The 21,862-nt window shown below is 47.5% G+C and overlaps 1 protein-coding gene across 3 annotated transcripts in view; it reads right to left on the reverse strand.

Moving 5' to 3' along the window:
• The window catches only part of LOC135814083 (dual specificity mitogen-activated protein kinase kinase 5-like), a 29,149-nt gene extending 8,243 nt beyond the window's left edge, over window positions 1-20,906 (reverse strand). Inside the window, exons 1-22 of one of the 3 annotated variants that reach the window (XM_065327145.1) lie at window positions 20,641-20,906; window positions 19,060-19,152; window positions 17,878-17,962; window positions 15,239-15,290; window positions 14,022-14,089; window positions 13,313-13,373; window positions 12,948-12,994; window positions 11,568-11,620; window positions 10,905-10,965; window positions 10,595-10,659; window positions 9,802-9,847; window positions 8,916-8,984; window positions 8,288-8,340; window positions 7,694-7,722; window positions 7,003-7,064; window positions 6,709-6,766; window positions 4,389-4,513; window positions 3,444-3,515; window positions 3,009-3,038; window positions 2,358-2,384; window positions 1,248-1,280; window positions 468-529 (exon numbers count right to left, since the gene is read on the reverse strand). In XM_065327145.1, coding sequence (XP_065183217.1) covers window positions 468-529; window positions 1,248-1,280; window positions 2,358-2,384; window positions 3,009-3,038; window positions 3,444-3,515; window positions 4,389-4,513; window positions 6,709-6,766; window positions 7,003-7,064; window positions 7,694-7,722; window positions 8,288-8,340; window positions 8,916-8,984; window positions 9,802-9,847; window positions 10,595-10,659; window positions 10,905-10,965; window positions 11,568-11,620; window positions 12,948-12,994; window positions 13,313-13,373; window positions 14,022-14,033 — 965 coding nt within the window. In that variant the 5' untranslated portion in view covers window positions 14,034-14,089; window positions 15,239-15,290; window positions 17,878-17,962; window positions 19,060-19,152; window positions 20,641-20,906. Of the gene's footprint in view, window positions 1-467; window positions 530-1,247; window positions 1,281-2,357; window positions 2,385-3,008; window positions 3,039-3,443; window positions 3,516-4,388; window positions 4,514-6,708; window positions 6,767-7,002; window positions 7,065-7,693; window positions 7,723-8,287; window positions 8,341-8,915; window positions 8,985-9,801; window positions 9,848-10,594; window positions 10,660-10,904; window positions 10,966-11,567; window positions 11,621-12,947; window positions 12,995-13,312; window positions 13,374-14,021; window positions 14,090-15,238; window positions 15,291-15,409; window positions 16,081-17,877; window positions 17,963-19,059; window positions 19,158-20,640 lie in introns of those variants that run through there. The other 2 variants (XM_065327144.1, XM_065327143.1) reach the window with 2 other exon arrangements.
• Between the last annotated feature and the right edge of the window lie 956 nt (window positions 20,907-21,862).

Consider the following 21,862-nt stretch of genomic DNA (forward strand, 5'->3'; position numbering starts at 1 on the left):
GTTGCCTCTCTTCACACAACAGTGTCGAGACGCTCGAACGACACCAACAGTACTGCAAAGATGCAAAGTTTGCTGTCGTTGAAATGCCAGAGCTGGGTGAGAAATTGATGTTCAAGGATATCGTCAAGGTGATGAAAATGCCCTACGTCATCTACGCTGACACTGAATGCCTGGTGACGCCATGTTCGGCGCAGCATGGCCCACGCACCGTTCGAGATGCTGAGCATGTTCCGTGTGGCGTGTCATACGTCACAGTGAGAAGTGATGGAAGGCTGATGAACCGCTTCATGTACAGAGGTAAGATCACACCTCCAAAGAAAGACTAGTCTGACTTAGATCAATCAACAGTAATATGTTTATAAGCCTGATGATGAGCAGTTTTCTACCCCATTTTTCTTGAAAGTCCGCATACACCATGCTAACACTAGGCAGGAGCATACACACAAGGAACACAGAGCATTACTGACCATTGGGAACAGAAGTCCGAGAACAGCATCGAGAACTCAGGCACAGGCAAAGCCGGTGGATCCTGCGACACATAACAATGTATATACAAGAACACATGTGTTACATGCATATCATGTGTGCACTTGATCCAAACCAACAACTTTTTTCCCCTTCCACACTCTACCATACATACACACTGTGACATGAGCACACACACACACACACACACACACACACACACACACACACACACACACACACACACACACACACACACACACACACACACACACACGTGCACACACACACGTGCACACACACGTGCACACACCCACACACACATACACACACCCACACACACACACATGCACACACACACACATACACACACACACACACACACACACACACACACACACACACACACACACAGTGTATACTTGGTGCCATCCTGCCACAGAATGAGATGGTAATGAGATGGTATGTTGCGGGGCAAAACAAGTAAAAAAAACAGGCTCCAACTACACTAGGACAACCACTAACAGAGTTGTGACAAGTGAAATCTGGACCCGTTCATACGTGCAACATGGGAGACCACTTAGCAGTAACATCCTGAGCACTTTCTTTGGCAAGCAAACATATGAATACAGATGAGAGGCTCTGAAAGCACACCATGATCAGTTCCGGTTTGACTAGGTATAAATGTAGATCAATATGGTTAAGGGATGCCGGCATGTTCATGGTATGCCACCGTACTGATTTAGTAGTACTGACTAAGTGGCATGCAGTCTACAACTTACCTCGTACACGACCATTTGAAGAAGTTCAATAGCCTGAAATCAACGGATAGAAACATACACGCATGTTACGTGCTAGCAAGAATGCGCAACTTCCCAAAGAGTGTGTAACGCCACACATGGCTCTCCGTCGGCAAACACATCACATCATGTGATCCACATACACTGCAAGTATATTTCTTACTGCATGTACATACAACGGAGAGGAGCAAGTGCACAATCAGGATCTGCTGGCAGAGATATTGTCCACTTCCTGTCAGCGAGTACACTGTACAATTTTCAATTTTTCATTACCATTGCTTACTAAGCATACACATACGAGAATGTGGACACTGCTCTGTGTGGTGAGGCTATTCATTGTCAGCAGTGCCCACAGCAAAACCATGCAAAGTTAGGAATATCTTATCCCGGTGGGAAACTAGCACACTCAACAGAAGTTGCTGGTGGCCAGGAGTGGAAGGAGCGGGGAACCAAGCTGGATTGCTTTCCTTTGCTACAGAGTGGGGTGGGGGTAGTGGGGTGGGGCGGCGGAGGTGGTGGGGTGGGGTGGCGGGGGTAGTGGGGTGGGGTGGGGGTAGTTGGTTGTATGGGGTGCGGGGTAGCTTTGAGAAACTAGTGGATCTTTATGAGAAGCTACCCCAAAGAAGCAATTTACACAAAATTGTCTTCTACGGTGCTGAGTGTTCATTGGTCCAGGGCTACACAGCGCCTGGCGTGTACTTCCACGTATTGGACAGTCACATGACTGGCATTCACTGAGCAGCACAATGTAACTGATAGTGCATTCACTGAGCGGCACAGTGTAGCGGTTAGTGCGGCTGTACGCAGAGTACTTGATGCATGTACATGTACATGGTGTTAGTAGGACCGTACGAGTACTTAATACATGTACAAGGTACAGTGAAACCTGTCTAAGACGACCGCTCAAGGGACCTTCAAAATGTGGTCTCTGTCGGCACCAGGTGGTCGCCTTATCCAGGGTCAATTGACTGGAAATAGCACCCCTTGGTCCCGGTTGCAGTGGTCTTCTAGAACAGGTGGTCGCCTTATCCGAGTGGTCGCCCTGACAGGTTTTACTGTACAAGGTACTGGATACATGTAAAGGCTACTTACCAACACAGGTGGCTGTTCCGCACTGTTCTGTTGGCAGCAGGAAGAAAATAAACGAACAGCAAACACAGACATGTTGATACGGCGGACTATACATTCCTGAACGCAGAGTTGATGTGGCTGGCTAGTGCACATTGGTCAATACAGGCATGTTGCAGCACTGCTTCATACATGGCATGAATTTGGTATGGTATGGTATTGATTTATTTGAATTCGGTATATCAACAGTACATTGTACAACTTGGGAAGATCCGAATGACATATAATTTCACCGGCCGGGTCTGTGCATGAACATATACATCAATTTGGAGTTTAGAGGCACTGGCGACAGTCCAGCTGCGGTGTCTACTTATACATGTACACTGGTTTTGGAGCACCATGGGTGGTCACTTAGGTCCAACACAGCACTTCTCACTGGCTTTGTATTAACACGGAGGTATGGGCGCGGAGCATATTCATGGATACGTTGTACAATCTCCACAGAGCTAACGTTTTATGCAGTATGATACATCAGCAGCACACAAACTTGGTCATGGAACTGAAGGCTGACTAGAATTATAAAGGTAAGTGGTCAAATGCATGCACCTGTTAATTTTGTCATACACATTAACAGTTAGAAGTCAATCCTGAACTGCATGAACTAGCACTACTTACTGCTGGATATGGGAATCTTCCGATTGCCATCTAACCAAAAAACATCACACCCGCACACATCCGCGCACACACCCACGCACACACACACACGCATACACATACACACACACACACACACACACACACACACACGCACACACACACACACACACACACACACACACACACGCACACACACACATGCATACACACATACACCATGTACCACACACAACAACAAAACACATACGCGCACACACATGCACACACACGTGAGGCCATGGATATAGATTAGAGAACAACTTGGAGAGATGCCTAATTCTAGTAGGTATTGCACCCAATGGAGCATAGGCATGATGGCAATAAATCAGTATCACACTACAGCAAAAGTGTAACAGGTGTGATGAGGATCTAACAATGTGTACAATGATCATGGGTAGCTTTTAGTGTGTGTACCTCTACAATTGAGATTCCCAGGCTCCAAATCTCAGAGTTGATGCTGTACGGTTCACCCTGTATTCGCTCAGGCTGCAAATATCAGAAAGAGCAAGAAAAGCGACGAAAACATTGACATAGCCACGTGGTAAGTATAGACGTTGCATTTTTTCCGCAGACTGTGCGGATACAGTACTTGTGTCTGGCAACAAAGCATGCCCACGGTACTCTCGTATCCCTGGTTAGCAATCCCCGTGGGCATGGCTAAGTTCAAACACTGCACAGTGGCAGCAACAGGAACCTGCCCTGCTGTTCCATATTTCAGGAAACAACACCATTCTTAGGAAGTTGCTTGCAACGTCCAAGCTCTCAATTTTCCCGCCAACGAGACTTAATATATAGCACTTGGCCGACTCACGACCGCCATTAATAGCCGTAAACCTGCCAAAAAGCACCACTTTGGCTCAACTGGAGTGGTGCTGTCTTGCACGTCTGCTGAGTCAAAGGTTTCAGGGAGGTAGGGCACGAACGGGGGGAGGGGGGGGGGGGGGGGTCCCATCGCAAAGAGACCAGGTCCCTCTAAATAGAAGCTAACATGTATACTGCTGACATATACCTGTACTTCTCTCTCTCTCTGTACATACAGTTCGGGTGTTGCCAAAACTATAAGAGAAAGGTGAGGTCGGTGTGAAGTTGACGAACGTCACAGACGCTACTTGTCAGAGTGACCAGTGACCAGTTGTCACACTTTCTAGGTGTTCATTATCTGCACGGCTCAATTGATGGATTGTCATTCGGAACTCGTACCCACGTGTTCTTTCTTTGTACATGTCATAAAAAATATCTGGGGAAATCCCGTTTGATAACCCCAGCTACATGCCGGATACAGTTACAACAATGCGGGTTTCATGATAGCCAGGCAAAGACTGAACAGGGAAAGTCCCTAGAAAATAAATTGTAACTTACTGCCATGTAAGCGTTGGTGCCAACAAAGGTACGCGCGATGGAATTCACCAGCTGTACACTCACACCAAAGTCGCACAGCTTGACGGCACCATTGAGATTGACTAGGATATTGGAGGGCTTGATATCTGCACACAAACACGTTCGGAATGAAACGCAGGTGAGAGCCGGCAGACAGGTTTAGCTACAGATCACCGACAGCTAAGTCCATCGGATAGAATCCACTGTTTGCCATTCACAACAAGAGCTAAGGTGAACGCGCAAGGGTGCAGTTCAAGAATTGATGTTACTACTGATAGGGCAATTGGCAGTCATCCCGAACAACAGAGGCCAGTATGGCATGGATATTGCACATGACCCACAGCCCAAGTCAGTGCGGTCTATACTACAGCGGCCAAATGAATGGTGATACAGTAAAACCTGGTTTAACCCTTTGCGTGCTGAGTACGAGTTAACTCGCACTTTATGCATGACCTGATCCACTACGTACGAGTTAAAGGGGAAGTTAAGGCAAAAATTAAAATTTCAACAGTTGTAGTCTTCGGGGTGCTGACTCGAATGGTCTTGGTCCGAGAAAGCTGAGACGCTCCCTTCCTACTTGAATCCCAATCGAACTCGCGCACTTCCACCGAAACTGGGTAACTGCGCCCTACTAGATGGGGATTTGTATGCAAAATGTCACTAAAAGCGCCATTTCGTTCTTATAAAAGCACGGATGACCGCGATTGGCCCATATGTTGTAGTCTTTTGGACGCTGAGTCGATTGGTTTTGGTCCGAAAAGGCTGCGATGCAGCGTTCCTCCTTTATTCCCAATCGAACATGGTTGCACAAGCGGTCACGTGCTCCTGCGTACACCAGTCACCTGGTCACCGTGCCTGCAGGGTACAACTTACTAGCCTGTTTGACCTTTTTTGGGTGCAGTCCTGTCACTCGAGTTGAACCTTGGTGTGAAAGTTGTTGCCTGCTGGCGTGGTGACCAGGTGATTTGGGCACCCAGGAGCACGTGACCGCTTGTTCAACCATGTTCGATTGGGAATAAAGCAGGAACGCTGCATCGCAGCCTTTTCGGACCAAAACCAATCGACTCAGCGTCCAAAAGACTACAACATATGGGCCAATCGCGGTCATCCGTGCTTTTATAAGAACGAAATGGCGCTTTTAGTGACATTTTGCATACAAATCCCCATCTAGTAGGGCGCAGTCACCCAGTTTCGGTGGAAGTGCGCGAGTTCGATTGGGATTCAAGTAGGAAGGGAGCGTCTCAGCTTTCTCGGACCAAGACCATTCGACTCAGCACCCCGAAGACTACAACTGGTGAAATTTTAATTTTTGCCTTAACTTCCCCTTTAACTCGCAAAAATATCGCGCGATATATTGCAGTGCATAGACCAGTGTACAAACTTCCGTAACTTCGCCAAACATAAACGCATCGCGACAATCAATACACCGTTGGAAAGATCTTGACCTCATCTTTCAGGAGATATAAAGTTCTTTGCGATAGGATAAGAATTCATTGAGCGGCGACAAGATGAACACGGAAATCACGGCCCAGAGTGAACCCGAACTTTTTTGTTCATGACTTCTTCTTGTTGAGGAGCGTGTCAGGGGATTTCCCTTTGGCACGGCGCATGCGTGATCGACATCAAATGAAGCGCTTGGATCTGAGCTTTGCAGCGCAGTTTGAATTGTGAAAATCTGTTGAATTTGGGCAAGAAGGCGAACAAGAATGTGAACTTGAGTTGTTGTACCGTTCCGAGGCATGGTGGAGTAGTTTGGAGAGGACGTGGAAGTGGACCTGATGTGGCCATGGAGCTGATAGCTGCCAGGATGGATTTGCTTGGTCCTGATCTTTCCAACGAGCCCAGGACGATGAAAATCCATCAAGGTGGAGAAAAATGAGAATAAATTTCGTTCGGAGCTGTGCGTGCATACTCCACCAAGAGAGTCAGTGCGCTGGAAAGCCAGTGGATTGGAGAAAAGGGGCTCAGCATGCAAAGGGTTAAGCGACCACCCCACAGTGCACCACCCACACGGTGCAAGGAAAAGCGGTCGTTAAAGACAGGTGGTCTTTAGAACCACGTCCCACAGTGTGTGTGTAGAACTGTCTGTGCATGGAAAAACGGTCGTTAAGAGCAGGTGGTCGCTTAAACCACGTTTTACTGGATACTAGTATAGGGTAGATGCGTTCGTGACACAATATCTGGTTGCAGCTTAAACTCCAGAAAATACGGTATGTCGCTCAAATTAGGTAAGGTTGAACAACAGTACTGTGTCTGTGTGGATACCAACTTGTAGCAGCACTACCCACTGCCCACTACCTACCTCTGTGCATGATAGGACCATTTCCCTGGTGCCATAGATACACCATGCCCTTCACAACCTGCAGATCACACACACACGCACACACGCGCACGCACGCGCATGCGCGCGCACACACACACACACACACACACACACACACACAAACACACACACGCGCATGCACACACACAAACCACATTTAAGACAGTTGACAGTAGCGCAAGCGCCAATCAATCGGGACAACAAGGACACGCATCCCAGCAGCATATGAGAGTACACACATCTTCAGACATACCGGTATCCCAAACCATTTACCTGCACTGCAACTCTGCCCAGAACATTCTCCGGAATGGGAACATATCGATCTAAGGAACCACCTGTGCAAACACAGCATACAGTCACACGACACGACCATGCCTGTCATTACATTGATGAGAAAATTCAAGCGCAGATGACGGCTGGAGCTGGCCACGAGACAGACAGAATCGGGCGCTCACAGCTAGAATTATTATTATCACACAGTACAATTAAGTGTAGACCAGAGCTGCTCATGTGTACATCAGTGAGCCATAACATCTAGGGGGACAACACAGGTGACTGTAACGGTGATAAATAGATCATGTGGGTTTCGACCCCGGGCTGCCCGCCACAGTCGCCCCCGGGGCAAGGCTGATATATACACGCTCGTATATAGCTTGGTGTCAGCGGGCCAACGCCGCGAACGCACTCGCAAGTTGCATACGAGTAGACCACTCTTTGGGCAAATACAGACCTATTTCGGGTACTACAATCTGGTGTTGTCACCCTTGGTGCTTGATGCCCCGCGGGGGAAAGTAATCAGAGTTTTCGGCCAACAGGGTACGTTTTAGTGCTCTTCAGGCGCTCTGGGTGGACCACCCTGGACGAAAAGTGGTACGACCATGGTGATACTGGTTGTACCGTGTGTGATGCCCCTGCTACTCTGCTGTGTTAGAAAATGTGGCTATAATGCTACAAGCAGACTCACCATCCATGTACTCTGTGCATATTGATATTCTACAGAACACACACACACATACACATACACACAGCAGAGTGACAAAGAATCCAGATGGAAAATTGATCACGGCTGCTCAGGCCTGAACCATTGATGCTTTCCAGTGAGTTGCTGCACTGGTCATACCATGTCCATGTGGCGGGCAAATAGTCACACCATATACATGTAGATCCAGCAGAAGAGTCACATCCATGTGTGACAGTGATTCACATTGTACTGTTACTTTGTAATACTTGAGGGTGGTGGCGTTCCCACGGGTGCGGAAACCTCGGCCTAACTGAGTCCCACACGAGCCGTGCAATATTTCTTGAAATACAACGTTACAGAGTATAGGTAAGAATGGCCAGATGCTACTTCCTCGCAGGATTGATAGTTGATCAGCAACTCATGACAAGAGAAATAATAACCTTGTACATGTCAATGCCCACAAACATACACACACACACACACATACACACACACACACACACACACACACACACACACAAACACACACACACAAACATACACACACACACAAACATACACACACACAAACCAAGTACATTCCTAAACGCCGCTGACCTGTTTTCGGTGAAGAATGCTCCAAAGAAGTGAATGACGTACTCGCTCTTGCACTGCAGTAGGACGCGGATCAAGCAACAAAGCACAAAATCCTGTTATAAGCCTATCAGTAAGCAGCAATACTATACAGAATACCATGTACAGCACAGTGCCCCTGCATGCAGGCATTGGCCAACAACTTCTGGAGTGAAGGCCAGGCCAGCCTTGCTGCTGCGAACCACGGCATAGCCTCTATTAAATATCCAACAGAGTGGATAGGCAGCCAGTAGTACACTCTATGCTGCACTGGCGGAGAAACCACGCACGTAACAATTCCAAGCAAGGCAACAGCACAACACACACACACACACACACACACACACACACACACACACACACACACAAGCCGTCTTTGTACTCCAGCCGTTCAGCACACTACAGTACGACACACAGTAGCATATCCAGTTGCTGGCAATCGCAAAGTAAGCAGATCAAAACGAGACTTGTACCACAATCACTTCATCACATGCAAACCAAGAAGCCGCTGTCCTTTTATCGATAACCACCCACAACCCGTCCCAATAGCTATGCTCAGAACAGAAAGTGCTTATAACAGATAGTCCGTGGATATGTGAGACACAGTATGTACCTGGTGCAGAATTGCCAACTCGGACATGATCTGCTGTTGTACTTCCTCGGTCACATCCACAGGAATGAGCTGAAACAGACAATGAGGAATAGAAGGCAATGCAGAGGGCGAGGTTTACCAGAACAACAGCCACCAGCTGCCTACAGGATCGTACTGGAAGCAATGTATACCTGCACTGCTAGTCCGGCATGTACCAGGCATTGCTATTCCTATGCAGGCTACTATACTATCGTAATACTCCTTAATGAAACCCCAGGGGCGACAATTTGGAGACTAATTAAATTGCAATTGCAGTGGAAGACCTTGGTTGTGAAGGTGTTGGAGAGATAACAAGCTACTGTCCTTGCAACAATGGACTCTAGACAAAGGAAACCCGATAAGCCTGTGCTACAGTCCAGGATGCTCATGTTCGTCGATGATCACCATTCTTGTGAAGGGTAGCCTGCCCAACGGAGGGTCAGTCCGTTTCGAACGGCAGTGGTCTGCCTAGGCAGAACTTAGGAGTCGTGAGTGTATGCTGGCATTTGAAACCAACCAATGCTAATATTACCCAACCGACAGTTATTCGGTTGAGCCGACCGGTGCTGACTATTTCCCTGCTCTATGTATCAGAACTCAGTGTAATGGCAATTGCTAGCAGGTCAACCAGATAACTACAGCCACCTTGATCACAACTAACACAGTTATGCTCATCATCGATCACGTCCGTGCTATACGCTAGCTCCTCAGTGGTATTGACATGCCGGGTATGGCAGGACATTACGGTTCCAACATACTGCTACATGTATCTGTGTGTGTGCGTGTGTGTGTGTGTGTGTGTGTGTGTGTGTGTGTGTGTGTGTGTGTGTGTGTGTGTGTGTGCGTGTGTGTGTGTGTGTGTACTAACCTTCACTGCCATGTTGAAAGGTGGCGGTATTCTCCGGTGGTGAGCACTACACCAGAACATGCAAACACAACAGCCAGCCAGGTAAGTAGAGGATAGGCATGTTAGAGGGCATCTGCAGGCATCGAAAAATTAAGAATCAGTTTTAGTGTAAAACGTCCTGTAACCTCCCCCCACATTTTCAGGCAGAGTTGCCACAGCAGGTCGAGAGGTACTTTATTTTCCACATTTGTAGGTTGTACTAGGTCCCCAACGTTCTTTCTGCTGCCGGGAAGTGCTCAATGTGTTCCACTTGGCCATGAGCACCGCGCGAATCACTTCCCTGTCTTCTGGCTCGATCGCTTCAGTGGGCTGTGCTGAAAACGTGACCTCCGGCTATGCTGTCACCAGTACTCTGTACCCAGTACGCCATACACCATCACACTAATCATGTAGCGTATCTACAGTGTTCAGCGTCACGCAACCAATTGACAACCGTGCCTGCGAACCACAACGGTGCTCGACTCTACGCTGTGCCTGATCTTCGTCCTGCAACCAGCTAGATCAGAGCAATAACGTACTACGTTCACACAGCCGACCCTGACTATGTCCTTCCCCTCAGGCATGGAGTAAATCTGTAGCTGTATGAGTATGGAAACATAAGTCGATGCAATCCCTTCATGCACCACAAGCAGCCAGGGTCAGCAACACAAGCAGGATCATTACATGATGCATACTTTAAACGGCATGGGCCTAAGCCAATGAATGCACGGTAGTAAACACACCGGGAGGATGAAAGTCACCCAATATAACTCACCGATAAACCGTGCCCCCATTGCCATGGCCAAGAATCTCAAGATATTGAATATCACTTGGTTCGATCTAGAATGAAAAACACACACACAACACACTGCAGTGAAACGAGACACTGACAAAACTGATCAAATACTCCAGAAGGGACTTAGCATTCATACGCTCTAATTTACACGGCCCATTGAAACTACGGGCAACTGGTGCACACACTGACAAAGAATGTGCCATGCCACAATGGAGATAATCACCAGCAGGCAACACAAGAACTTGGGACAAAACAGAGATGCGAAAGCCAGAACAGCGCAGTATCTTACAGGTGCTGACTGCAAGATTTCCATGATGTCGACGGCATTGGAGCGTTCACTGCGAGGCGGTCTAGAGGGAAACAAAGCAAATAAATTAAAAAAATGAATTGTGCATATTGAAGACTGATTTCCATGGGCATGTGAGTCAAGCAGGGCTGCCGGTTTGGTTGGTGTTGAATTTTTGATTTGCTTTCCTCCAACCAAGAATCAATTCAGAATTTCCTGACACATGCTCACAATGCACAAAGACGTTTGCGTAAGGGGTCGTCGCAAAAGTTTTTTGTCGTCCCTGAAACGAACATGATTCATTGGGGGGGGGGGGGGGGGGGGAGGGGTGTGAGCCAAAATCGCAAGTCGACCGACACTGTACATATGACATGTACATGAATGCGATTTCCGTCGTCCAGCATAGCAAGCTGTGTTCGTTTCAGAGGGAGGGGAGGGGTCCGAGTACAAAATGAACGATGTTCGTTTCAGGGACGACAAAAAACTTTTACGACGACCCCTAAGCAACTTGCACTGAATACAATTGAGAGAAATGCTGATACTGACTGGAATTCGGGCATACAGTGAGTTCATTCTGTGGTACACACACACACACACACACACACACACACATGTCCAGTCCTCGGTTTTCTTCATAGTAAGCATGGTCATGTGAGGAACACTTACGGCCGGACTTCTCTGACAACGGGTGTCGGACGCGGTGGTGCTGCTGGGTTTACCTGCAGGAACAGTTAGAAACAAGAGAGCAGCACACACGCACAATGACCACAGTACCCACACACACACGATGACCATAGTACCCCCCCCCCCACACACACACACACACAATGACCATAGTACCCCCCCCCCCCCCCAACACACACACACACACACAATGACCATAGTACCCCCCCCCACACACACACACACAATGACCATAGTACCCCCCCCCCCCCCAACACACACACACACACACACACACACACACAATGACCATAGTGACGAGGACATTACCACACACACAATGACCACAGAACCACGAACAACAAGAGGATTAAAACATTCACGGAGCGGGTGAGGCTCGGTTAGACTGACTTTTCCGCAACCGTCAGAGCGCCACCAGCCGCAAGGATCAGAACAACACCACCAGCAAGGATCAAGGCACATGCACCTCCTAAAGTGACAGCCAATGGGAAGTGGATAAATTTCACCCTCTAAACGGTTATGGCTATGCGACATTGAGCCGAGCAAAAACTACATCCCAAGGTTCCACGGAATGCTTGCTTAGGACGATGACTGGACGACACAACCATTGGATGGTACACTTACCACAGCTAGACGACGCAAAAGCAACAACCACCCAACCTCGGAGGCTTAACACAGGTACAGTCAAACGTCTTCGAATACCAAGGACTAATGGTATTTATTCGCAATAACGGGAGTTCTTCTTATCCATATTCTATACCCAGTGGATACACAGTGGTTATCGGATAGAGTTATGAACACTAGTTCTTCTAAAGCGAAAGTCACCGTTGTCTTATTAGTGTTCTTCTTAACCAGCTTTCACTGTATTTGCACAACTATGCAGACCATCAGGGTCGTGTGTTGATGTCTGCAACCCTGATACTCTCCACAGTTTGTAAAGATTCGTTGGATGCAAATCTTTCTGAGGAGAACTGAAAGAAACATTGGTATGCTTCGATATGGATATTAAGATTTCACAATAACGTTAACCTTCACTCGCACAATACTGGCCGAAAGCCCCGGCTCTTCATCCAGGCATGGGCATAACAAATTCAAACTAAGTCTACACAGATACCGTAGTGTCTTGTATTAAAGCCTGTTTCGTGTAGACGCCGGTGTAGACGCCTGTTTTGAATACAAGCCTGATTTTAGTATTGACATACATAGAACTACCTGGTTTGAATACAAGCCCGATGTGAATATAAGCCTAGCCCTGACATCGTCTTCTTCAGGAAAAGGCCCGCTGTAATACGCGACATTACGGTAGTTGCAAGAAATGATGGACGGATGAGTGTAGACTCAGTGCCTCATACACACACTTACCGTCAGACCAAGCGGATTGCGTCTCTCAGTCGTGCTGAACAGCTGGCCTAATACACACAGGAGTCGCAGAAAGGTAGCAAAATACACGTATATTGCCGGCATTTCGGGCGGAGTATATTTTACTACTACTTTTTGAGGAATCCCATACAAAAATACACAGTCCATGTTTCGGAGTGTGGGATTGCCATACAAGTAAAAAGTCCATGTCTTGAGGTATGAATGGACAAAAGAAATTTTGCCTGGTACCCTGCTTAATATGTTCCATAATTTTCAATGCAGCCATTTCTCAGTACGGTGACTAGCACCTTTGCTCTGCCCACACAGTACGGTGACTAGACATAACAGTACATGACTATTGTACTCACGTGGATAGTGAGGGTATATCTGCAGAGAATATTCTCCTTGCCGCTGACACTCCCAGAAGTACTGCAAGAAACACACACACACACACACACACACACACACCATGTACATTGTAGGTGGGGCAGGACTGATGAGAACTATTCATTGCTAGCATGAAAGAAACACTGTCACTCAGATGCAGGACAATAGTGCTTACTCGACTTCACACCTGGATCCTGTGACTAAATTTGTGCAGAGAGGAAGCATGGCATGTGGAGAGTGGAACAAACACGGCTGTCCCGTATGGTCATGTGATTGGTGTGAAACCACTCTATAGCAAGAACTTGTTCGAACCCATATAGCCTGTCCAGTGCCATGCAGCATCATACCAACAATACAAGCAGCACCATGGAATGGTGAAAAAGCAATACAGCATGCCTTAACTTACTATGTACTGAAACCGAGTTGATAGCAAACTTCAAGCATCAGAATAGAATTGTCAATACCGGTACTCCAGAAATCTGCTTTTAAGTGGCTAGTGATGGTATGACTGATAACGCCTGCATTGGTGTATTGTCCTGGTGCACAGCTTAAAGATTCCCCTGGAATGTTTTCCTGACTAACATGAATCCTAGCAGTGTCTGCTGTTGGTATGATGGTCGATCTGGGGAGCACTACAATTGGTCTATAAGTGGTAGTAGATGCTGCTGCCATGCTAACTGAGGAACCTACCGCTGCAGTCATAGCAGTCACTTCATCGTCACTTCGGACTGTCACTCGATCATTCTCATCATCCAAATCTGCAAGCAGAAACAGAGGAATCAGTTAGCATACTCTAGTACATGTTAACATGTTACTGATTGTAAATGCACTTCCAAGCATCAAACCTAAACTAAAGACAGCTTAGGATAGCATCCCAGTGCCATAGTAGAGCAGCTGTGCAAGTCAGAACCTTGCAAAACTAATTTCGGCCGCAACAAATTTTAGGCCAAAATAGTCGAAAATAAATTTGCGCCGAATATTTGTTGATTTACAGTTCACATTCCCCTTGCAACAGACATACACCGGACAAGAAGCGAGGAGTGTACGAGGAGAGCTTATCAGTACTTCCACGCAAATGTAGTCAGCTGCAAACTGAATACTAGTGCTAGTATTCAATGAACGCTGGAGTTGGTAAAAGCAGGTAGGGCCATGGCCGTGACCTGGCCTGCCAGTGGCGCCAGCCCTGAATCACCTTGACTGCTATGCGGAGTTTACACCATGCAGCCAGAGTCCGGAAATAACTAGGAACCACTTCAAATTCACCGCTGCCTATGGCCCTGTAGTACATCCTGAACCGCCAACCTCACACCTCACAGCCCATGAAAAACCTAGAGTAATGTACTGAAAGTTGCAAGCGGTGTAAACAAATTCAGGACAATCGGTACGAACATCGGCATAATAATACTCACTGCACAATAATGTGTACTGCAATGCCAGCTTGCCTAAGCCAGATGTGGGAGGTATGTACACACCACTCGCAATACGCATTTAACCACAACAGCAGGAGTCGGCCGCTTCCGAATTCGCTGGGCGATGCCGTCAGGCCTCTACAGCCTCAACCAGTGCATGTGTCAGGTGCGGCCACATAATGGCGGTGTGGCAGCACAGTGCCAGCTACTGGAACCTACTTCTGCAGATTTTCAGAGTTCATGAACGCTGTAGTACTGTGTGCTGGGTGTGTGCTGGTATGCTCTGCCGCCGAAATAACGAACTGAACACTCGCACCATGCCTGGATCTTGTGGAGCCGTACGAAATTTCCAAAAACTACGAGATAGATCGGCTGAAACTGATCACTGCATTCGGCAACTGCCGGGCCGATTCGCTTCAACACCCCACAATCCCCCCCCCCCCCCGACACCCAATCCAGCAAAGTGCAGTAAGCGTTCAGCACAGGTGAATGACTTACAATCGAAGGCATTGGGCTTTTCCGCAGTAACACTAACACGTTCCAGGAGACCCTACAGGAAAAAAAATACACCAACCATGAGACTCGGCAGCAAAGTGATCGACCAGCAAAAAGGGTACAACCAGGATGGGGAGGTAATTACAAAACAAAATCACTTGTTCCATCACGTACCAGGACTTGCCCGAAAGACACGGGCTTGCTAACGTTGTAATCATAGGCGATCGTGTCGCCACTGCTCTGAACCACGATCTGCAGGCGCATAGGATGCGGAAACGTCTCCTGTGCCTGATGATCGCCCATGGCTGAGCGCTGTGAAGACTACGCTGCACGCTTTCCAAGCACAACTCCGTTTCCCACACAGCTCACATGCACGAGATTATGTTGACTGGCCTCACTGCCTAGTCATAACCAGACCGCTCAAGACGACCTGAGCCGAGCTGCTCAGTGCTGCCCTTGGCCTGGCGAAACGCAAGAAGTCTAGCTGTAGGCTGTAGATCTCAGACTACGATTTTTGTAGTGTTGATTTGATTGCTCTCCTGTCCGTCGGACCACTTCGACAGAGCGTGGACGAATAACTAATAACACTTATCGCGAGCACTCGATGGACCAGCGCTAGCTAGCGATTGAACATTGAAATATCTAGGCAAGTAGGAGTCCAGTCCACCGATATCCAGCAGAGAGCTTCATCAATCCGCAACTACTACTAGTACTAGTATTTTAAAACTTCGCATTCTGATGTGATAATGTTCTTGGCATTATTTTATGAAAATACTACCGTACTATACTGGGTAGTCTACATGATGTAGACTCACAGTAGAGTCTCGAGGACGTTTCTTACAACTCGTCGACTTTTCCGTACAGATCTACTATCTAGCATATTTTCAAGTATTTGAGGCATTCGCTAGTTTGATCGACTTGCGCGCAAACAGCGTTGACCGTCTTTTCGCGCGGCCGCGTGAAGCATCGACGATGCCGCGCATACTCGTACCGCCGGTAGTCTACACTCAGTCTGACAGTGACACTGCACTGTGACTGTGCCTCAGCGTGGATCTACGACAGTGCGAGTCGTAGAAGTACATGTGGATCAGGCCATGCAGGGCCATAAATCAGACATGTCATTATCTGACTGCCTGCAGGTCATGTCAGTACAGAGTCACTGGATAAAACGCATGGTAAATCTCAGCTCAGATAATTCAATACACAGAGCTAGAGCCAGTCATTACAACAAACAAAACCTATTTGGCGATTGTTTGTTACGATGACTACAATAATTATGGTCATGTGTGTTGGCAAGCGCTCAGTGCAGACAAGTCATAACCATGCTAACCATGATAACGCTAGAGCGATGATCCATTAGGGTCAAAACAGTTCATTCAGTTAGCCTTGATGTTAAAATGTGATGGGTGCGTACCCCGTCACAGACACAGACAGTCCTTGGCACTTTCGTTATGTTCGCTTCCTTGTTGTTGAGCATCTCTTCTCGTTTGGTTACTGCGTTCCAGTGTAATGGCTGTATGACCAAGGCTGAACAGTACAATACAATCATGTACTCTAACTGTGCAATCATGTACATATACATGTACAGTCATTTACACATTGTACATGACTGAGTCTGTACATTGTACGTGACTGAGTCTGTACATTGTACGTGACCATGGTGACTGAGTCTGTACATTGTACGTGACTGAGTCAGTACATTGTAAGATGAGCTCAGGATGAGGGGTTGTTTTTTTTTAACCCTAGCGAACAGAGCCCTCCAGTACGAAACCCATTCCTAAACACAGCCCTACTATCAGGGAAAGAGGACAACTGAAGTGACACGATAATGACTGAAGTGACACTGGAGAGCAAGACAAAGGGGAGTGGGAGCGATGTACCGATGTGGTTGGCGAGGCTCATGCGACCTGAAGTACAAAGTACATTGTTACAATGTACTTTTACATGATGTGGCTTACTCATGAGTCATGGCCCATGCGTGAAGTCTCCAAGTGTGGCGTAATCATGGTAATGCCGACGAGTCTGGATTTACGGACCACAAGCTTTGCACGGTTCAATGCTTCTCAGCAGGAGTAGTAAAATACCGGTATTTTACTACTCCCTTCTCGGTTTTGTTGTTGTTGTTGTTGTTGTTGTTGTTGACTTTTATTTTACTTCGCCAATTGCACAGGCATGATTGCCTTCTCACCGTCCGGCCATAGGTTCGGTTTTCACAAAGATGAAGGAGTTTTCGACCAGAATCTGTCAATGTTTTGGAGCATTTTCCGCTAAGGCCCACTGCAGGGCGAACACATTGCGAGCCCATCATCATTATGACGTTCTGGAGACCCACACCTTCCCCTACCCCCTCCCCCTGGGAAGACCCCACTCGCCCGCCTGCCCCACCCCCATCCCCCACCCGCCCCAGTTCATCATGTACAGTACATTCAACACTGTGCATCTTGGATGGCGAAGTAAATCACCACAGGCACAGAGTTAGTTTTAGCAAAACTACTGATACCGGGCCACTAGGCAATACCAGTAGTAGTAGATCTACAATAATTACGTACGGGTACTTCAACGTGCCACATGAATTGGTATGGCGCTACAGTTGGCCGCACCATTAGAGTGTCGTCCATACTATTGTAGTGTTTGCTACTCACCAGTCATATCAGAGGCGTGGCGCGCCTTTGAGCACCAGCCTTCTAGATCCTTCCCGGTCTTGCAGTGGACGCTGAGGCCACCGCCCTGTAGCCGAAAATAGCACAGCAAGCCGATGGCAAACAGAGATGACGCAGGAGTGTGACAGACGACAGACATGTCAATCTCGCGCATGCCACCTGCCTCCTTGTGGCCAGTGGCCTTGACAGTAGGTCGGGGAACCACGAGATCCTTGGCAAACTCCCCATGGCCAAAACCCAAAACGGTCCGCAAGCATGCCAATGTGATAATCATAAACAGCTGGATTAACATCACTTAATCGTCTTGTCTGGTGAACTGTATGTTATGATTGTTACACAACGTACATAGAATTGTACTCAATAAGTTTCATGGGGAAACATTGGTATTGAAGTCGATGTCCGTACAGTCTATTGGTTCATACTTCTCCATGTCGCAAACTGTCTAGTAGATGCTCTGTAGTGGATTTGGCGAGGAAAGCACTGGTCGGTTGAGTTCGACAAGCAGAAGTAAATAGGTATAATATGCCCTTACTGAAGGTTGCGCAGCAGCCAAACAAATTGTTGGCCTATTTCAGGCAGCAATGTTTCTTTGAGTTCCCCGCACTCCCTTCACTATGTACAAGAGATGATGCACTGCAACAAACTGTGACCTCACTGGTTCCTTCTGGGATTGATGTAATGACATAAAAACAAGCTCTGATCGATGCACTGAGCATGAATCGTTATGGGAAACCCAGTCGACGAGGCAGAACATAGAGCATTAATTATTTTGTAGATTCACCTGTACCCGGCATGATCAATGATGATGCGCCTTTGATAATGGTGCGAAGGTATCTAGACTTATGCTGGGTTTGACCCATCCTTAGGTAGTGTATGCATAAGAATATTCTATGCAAACGCGACGAATAAAATGTGTTCATGGGGACTGTCCCTTACTCTGGGATCTATTTGCTCCAGGAGAATTGCTCAAATAAGTATCGGAACGGATTGCTAGAATGACACAGCCCAGAGGACATAACAGTTGGTAAGGATGGGCAGTTTTCGAAACTCAACAGTAAATTAACCTTCATGAGACTCATTCGGTCAGCTACCTCCACTGTATTATCTTATTTTTTAAGCGAGGCCAATGCAGTTGCCCATGCCATACAACAAGTAAGCTCCTACCATCTTTGGTCCACCGGCAAACAGGTGTTGAGCTCTTACTGCACGGTGGTTATGTTGTCCATGTTTCACGAGAAAATTGCTCCATTACTCGCTCTGTTCTGCAAACACGTCCAGGGGGAGGGGGGGGGGGGGGGGAAGAGAAGAATCACAAGGAGACAAGTACATGTATGGTTGTATTATGTAATTGCACAGGGGACAGAGGGCATGGGCACGAAGCAAGAGACCTTGCCCCAAAACGATCTCAGGCCTTGTAGTGTATGGCCTGATGCCCAGTTCAGGACAGCAAACACTCTAGCTAGACAATCCTTCGTCAAAGTCCTTGGCATATTGCGTTGCACTGCAAGGCAACGCATCTAACAATCACCTCATACACACAGTTGTGCGTCGTCTTCCACTCAAATACCGGTAGCTGAAATACTATCAAGTCTCCCGTGCAGAAGAACGGAAGCTTGTAAATTTGTCACCACAACACGTAGAGGTGTAATCATGGTTATTGGGGACTATTCTGTCAATACTGTGCTCTCCATCTGACCCTTGCAAACGAGCTCAGTAATGGTTCATAGCATATTACATTTTAGTGCGTTAGAACACTTCAGACATGAATTGCGCCCATGGTAGGTGGGGGAGAAGCGAAGAGTTTGGCACGACTTCGCAGCCTTGAGACACAGATAGCATATGTAGCACAGTTACTGCGTATAAACGTTAGAGCAAATGTGGGTGAGAACTAACTTGAAGTGACAATTCTATAGTTCCTTTAGATTAGCGGTGCGGATCTAAATTTACACTGCTATAGTGTTCCCAATCGGTTGCCCCAATCTCCTTGGCCGGTATTTTTTGCAGATGAGTGGGAATTGACATCGTGCAGGGTTTTCTGCTCCTGGAGCACCCGCAAGTACCGCCACACATTATTGTTGTCTTGAATTGTATGGCTACCAGCACATCACCTGCAGATCTCCCAGGCCGTGAAAGTCGGAGTGGTAACTATAATTTCCCTCCCCCTCCCCCCTCCTGTGCATTGTCTTGAATACACATTTGCATGTAAGCATGCAGATAATCGTATTTCAGCTTAGCATGTTCGTGAAGATCGCGGATGTGTCGTGACACTCACACATTCGCGAGATTTAGAAAGCGCAATTATTCAGAAGCTCTCAGGATGGTCTTCAGCAGATAAACATGTGTCTCCTTGTAGTGATATGCTGCCTGTGTCCCTGGAAATCTCCCCCGGGGTCCTTCCCTCTTTCCTAACAGTCCTCACAGTCCTCTCCCTAGGCCTGCAGTATGTTGACAACCAAACCACTCCATGTAAGGAATGTGTTTATAAATTTCCATTCGGTGATGAAGGGATACGAGTAGAAAATACGCGCACAGTTGCTTGTAACCGTTGGGACCGTCATGTGTGACCGTTGGAGAAGAAGGTGGAGCATTGCCACTTCACCGCTGCCAGCTAAATCGTACGAGTAGAGACTCCTGTTGGCATGATATCGTTCCGCATAACACAGTGAGATAATACAGATGCTCCAAACAGAGCAGCGTGGCACTGACCGTGAGCCCTGAACCCTTGCCCAGGCTCAACACGCTTACCTGACTCCATGATGATGCGATATTATACGCGTTTCGAACTTCCGTAACATAGACAACCAAGACCTTGTTCACAGAATTATTCCTGCGTCAACCAACTCGCCTGACTACAGGTCGGAAGCTACTACTAGTTTATGTTGTCATCGTCCTTCTATGCCAGCGACCATTCCTCGGATTTTTCAGAAAATACGGTTAATACTACCAGAGCCTCACGGGTCACTTGAAAGAGTCGAAAAGGCAAAATCTAGCGATGAAATTCTGCTTTGATGTTGACCCATTTCAAGTCACCGCACACAGTTATAAAGGACTGCGCGTGTCAAATACCGCCTCGATTGCATGGTTGTGTCCACACCCTTGCAAGTTGCGTATATTCCTGCAAGGGAGCGGCCACTAGAAGTACTAACATCCACAGCAGCAGCTGTGTAACAACAACGCTGTGAGCCGGGGGGTGGAGGTGCGCGTGAGTTACGGCAAGGAATGAACGACCCTGATGAGAAAGCCGTCCAATTATCACCGTACACCACACCCAGCTTGCATTGCCTTGACTCATCCTACTTGAACGTTCGTCTGTGCTCTCCCCGGATCTGCCGGGCTCAGGACTAACGGCAGATATCTTTTAGTTGTACCAGTAGTCCGCATTTTCCAACCAGCACCCTTCCTTCAGTTACCTACCTTGAGTCGGCCTATTTTAGGCACACCCTCACGTGACCAGCTCGAGTTGGGTGCGGACATTAGAAGCCCGGAGATGAAAATGGGAACTGCTTGGTGAGTCCCCTATATTACCGGTACCGACGACTGCATGTACATGTACATTTTACATTTAGTAGTATCGCGGTGCTCTTAGAAAAGCCAGCACGCATATCCCTCAGCAAGACTGCGTGCGCTGTGTTGGGACCATTCGCCTCTCCTCAGGAGCACATTGATTTTATGATTATGCTCTAGGCTAGCTTGGTAGGGCAGCCTCGCTAGGTCCTGAGCGTCTGCATGAGGGATTGACGGTACGTATAAAACTATAAATCACCTACTGTCGTCAATCGATCTCTACTTGACTAGCACTTTCTAAAGCCAGCATCCTCCATGAGCTAGCAGGATTTTTCAATAAAAAATATTGTTCCACTGATGCACATTTCCTTTTTTCTTAAAATTAAATCAGAATTCCGAACACGCAACACATGGTCTCTGTGCTGCAGAATAAAAGTGCAGATGTCACTTCAGGGTCACCAAA

This window comes from Sycon ciliatum, chromosome 4 (assembly GCF_964019385.1).
Source record: "Sycon ciliatum chromosome 4, ocSycCili1.1, whole genome shotgun sequence".
Taxonomy (NCBI): Eukaryota; Metazoa; Porifera; class Calcarea; order Leucosolenida; family Sycettidae; genus Sycon; species Sycon ciliatum.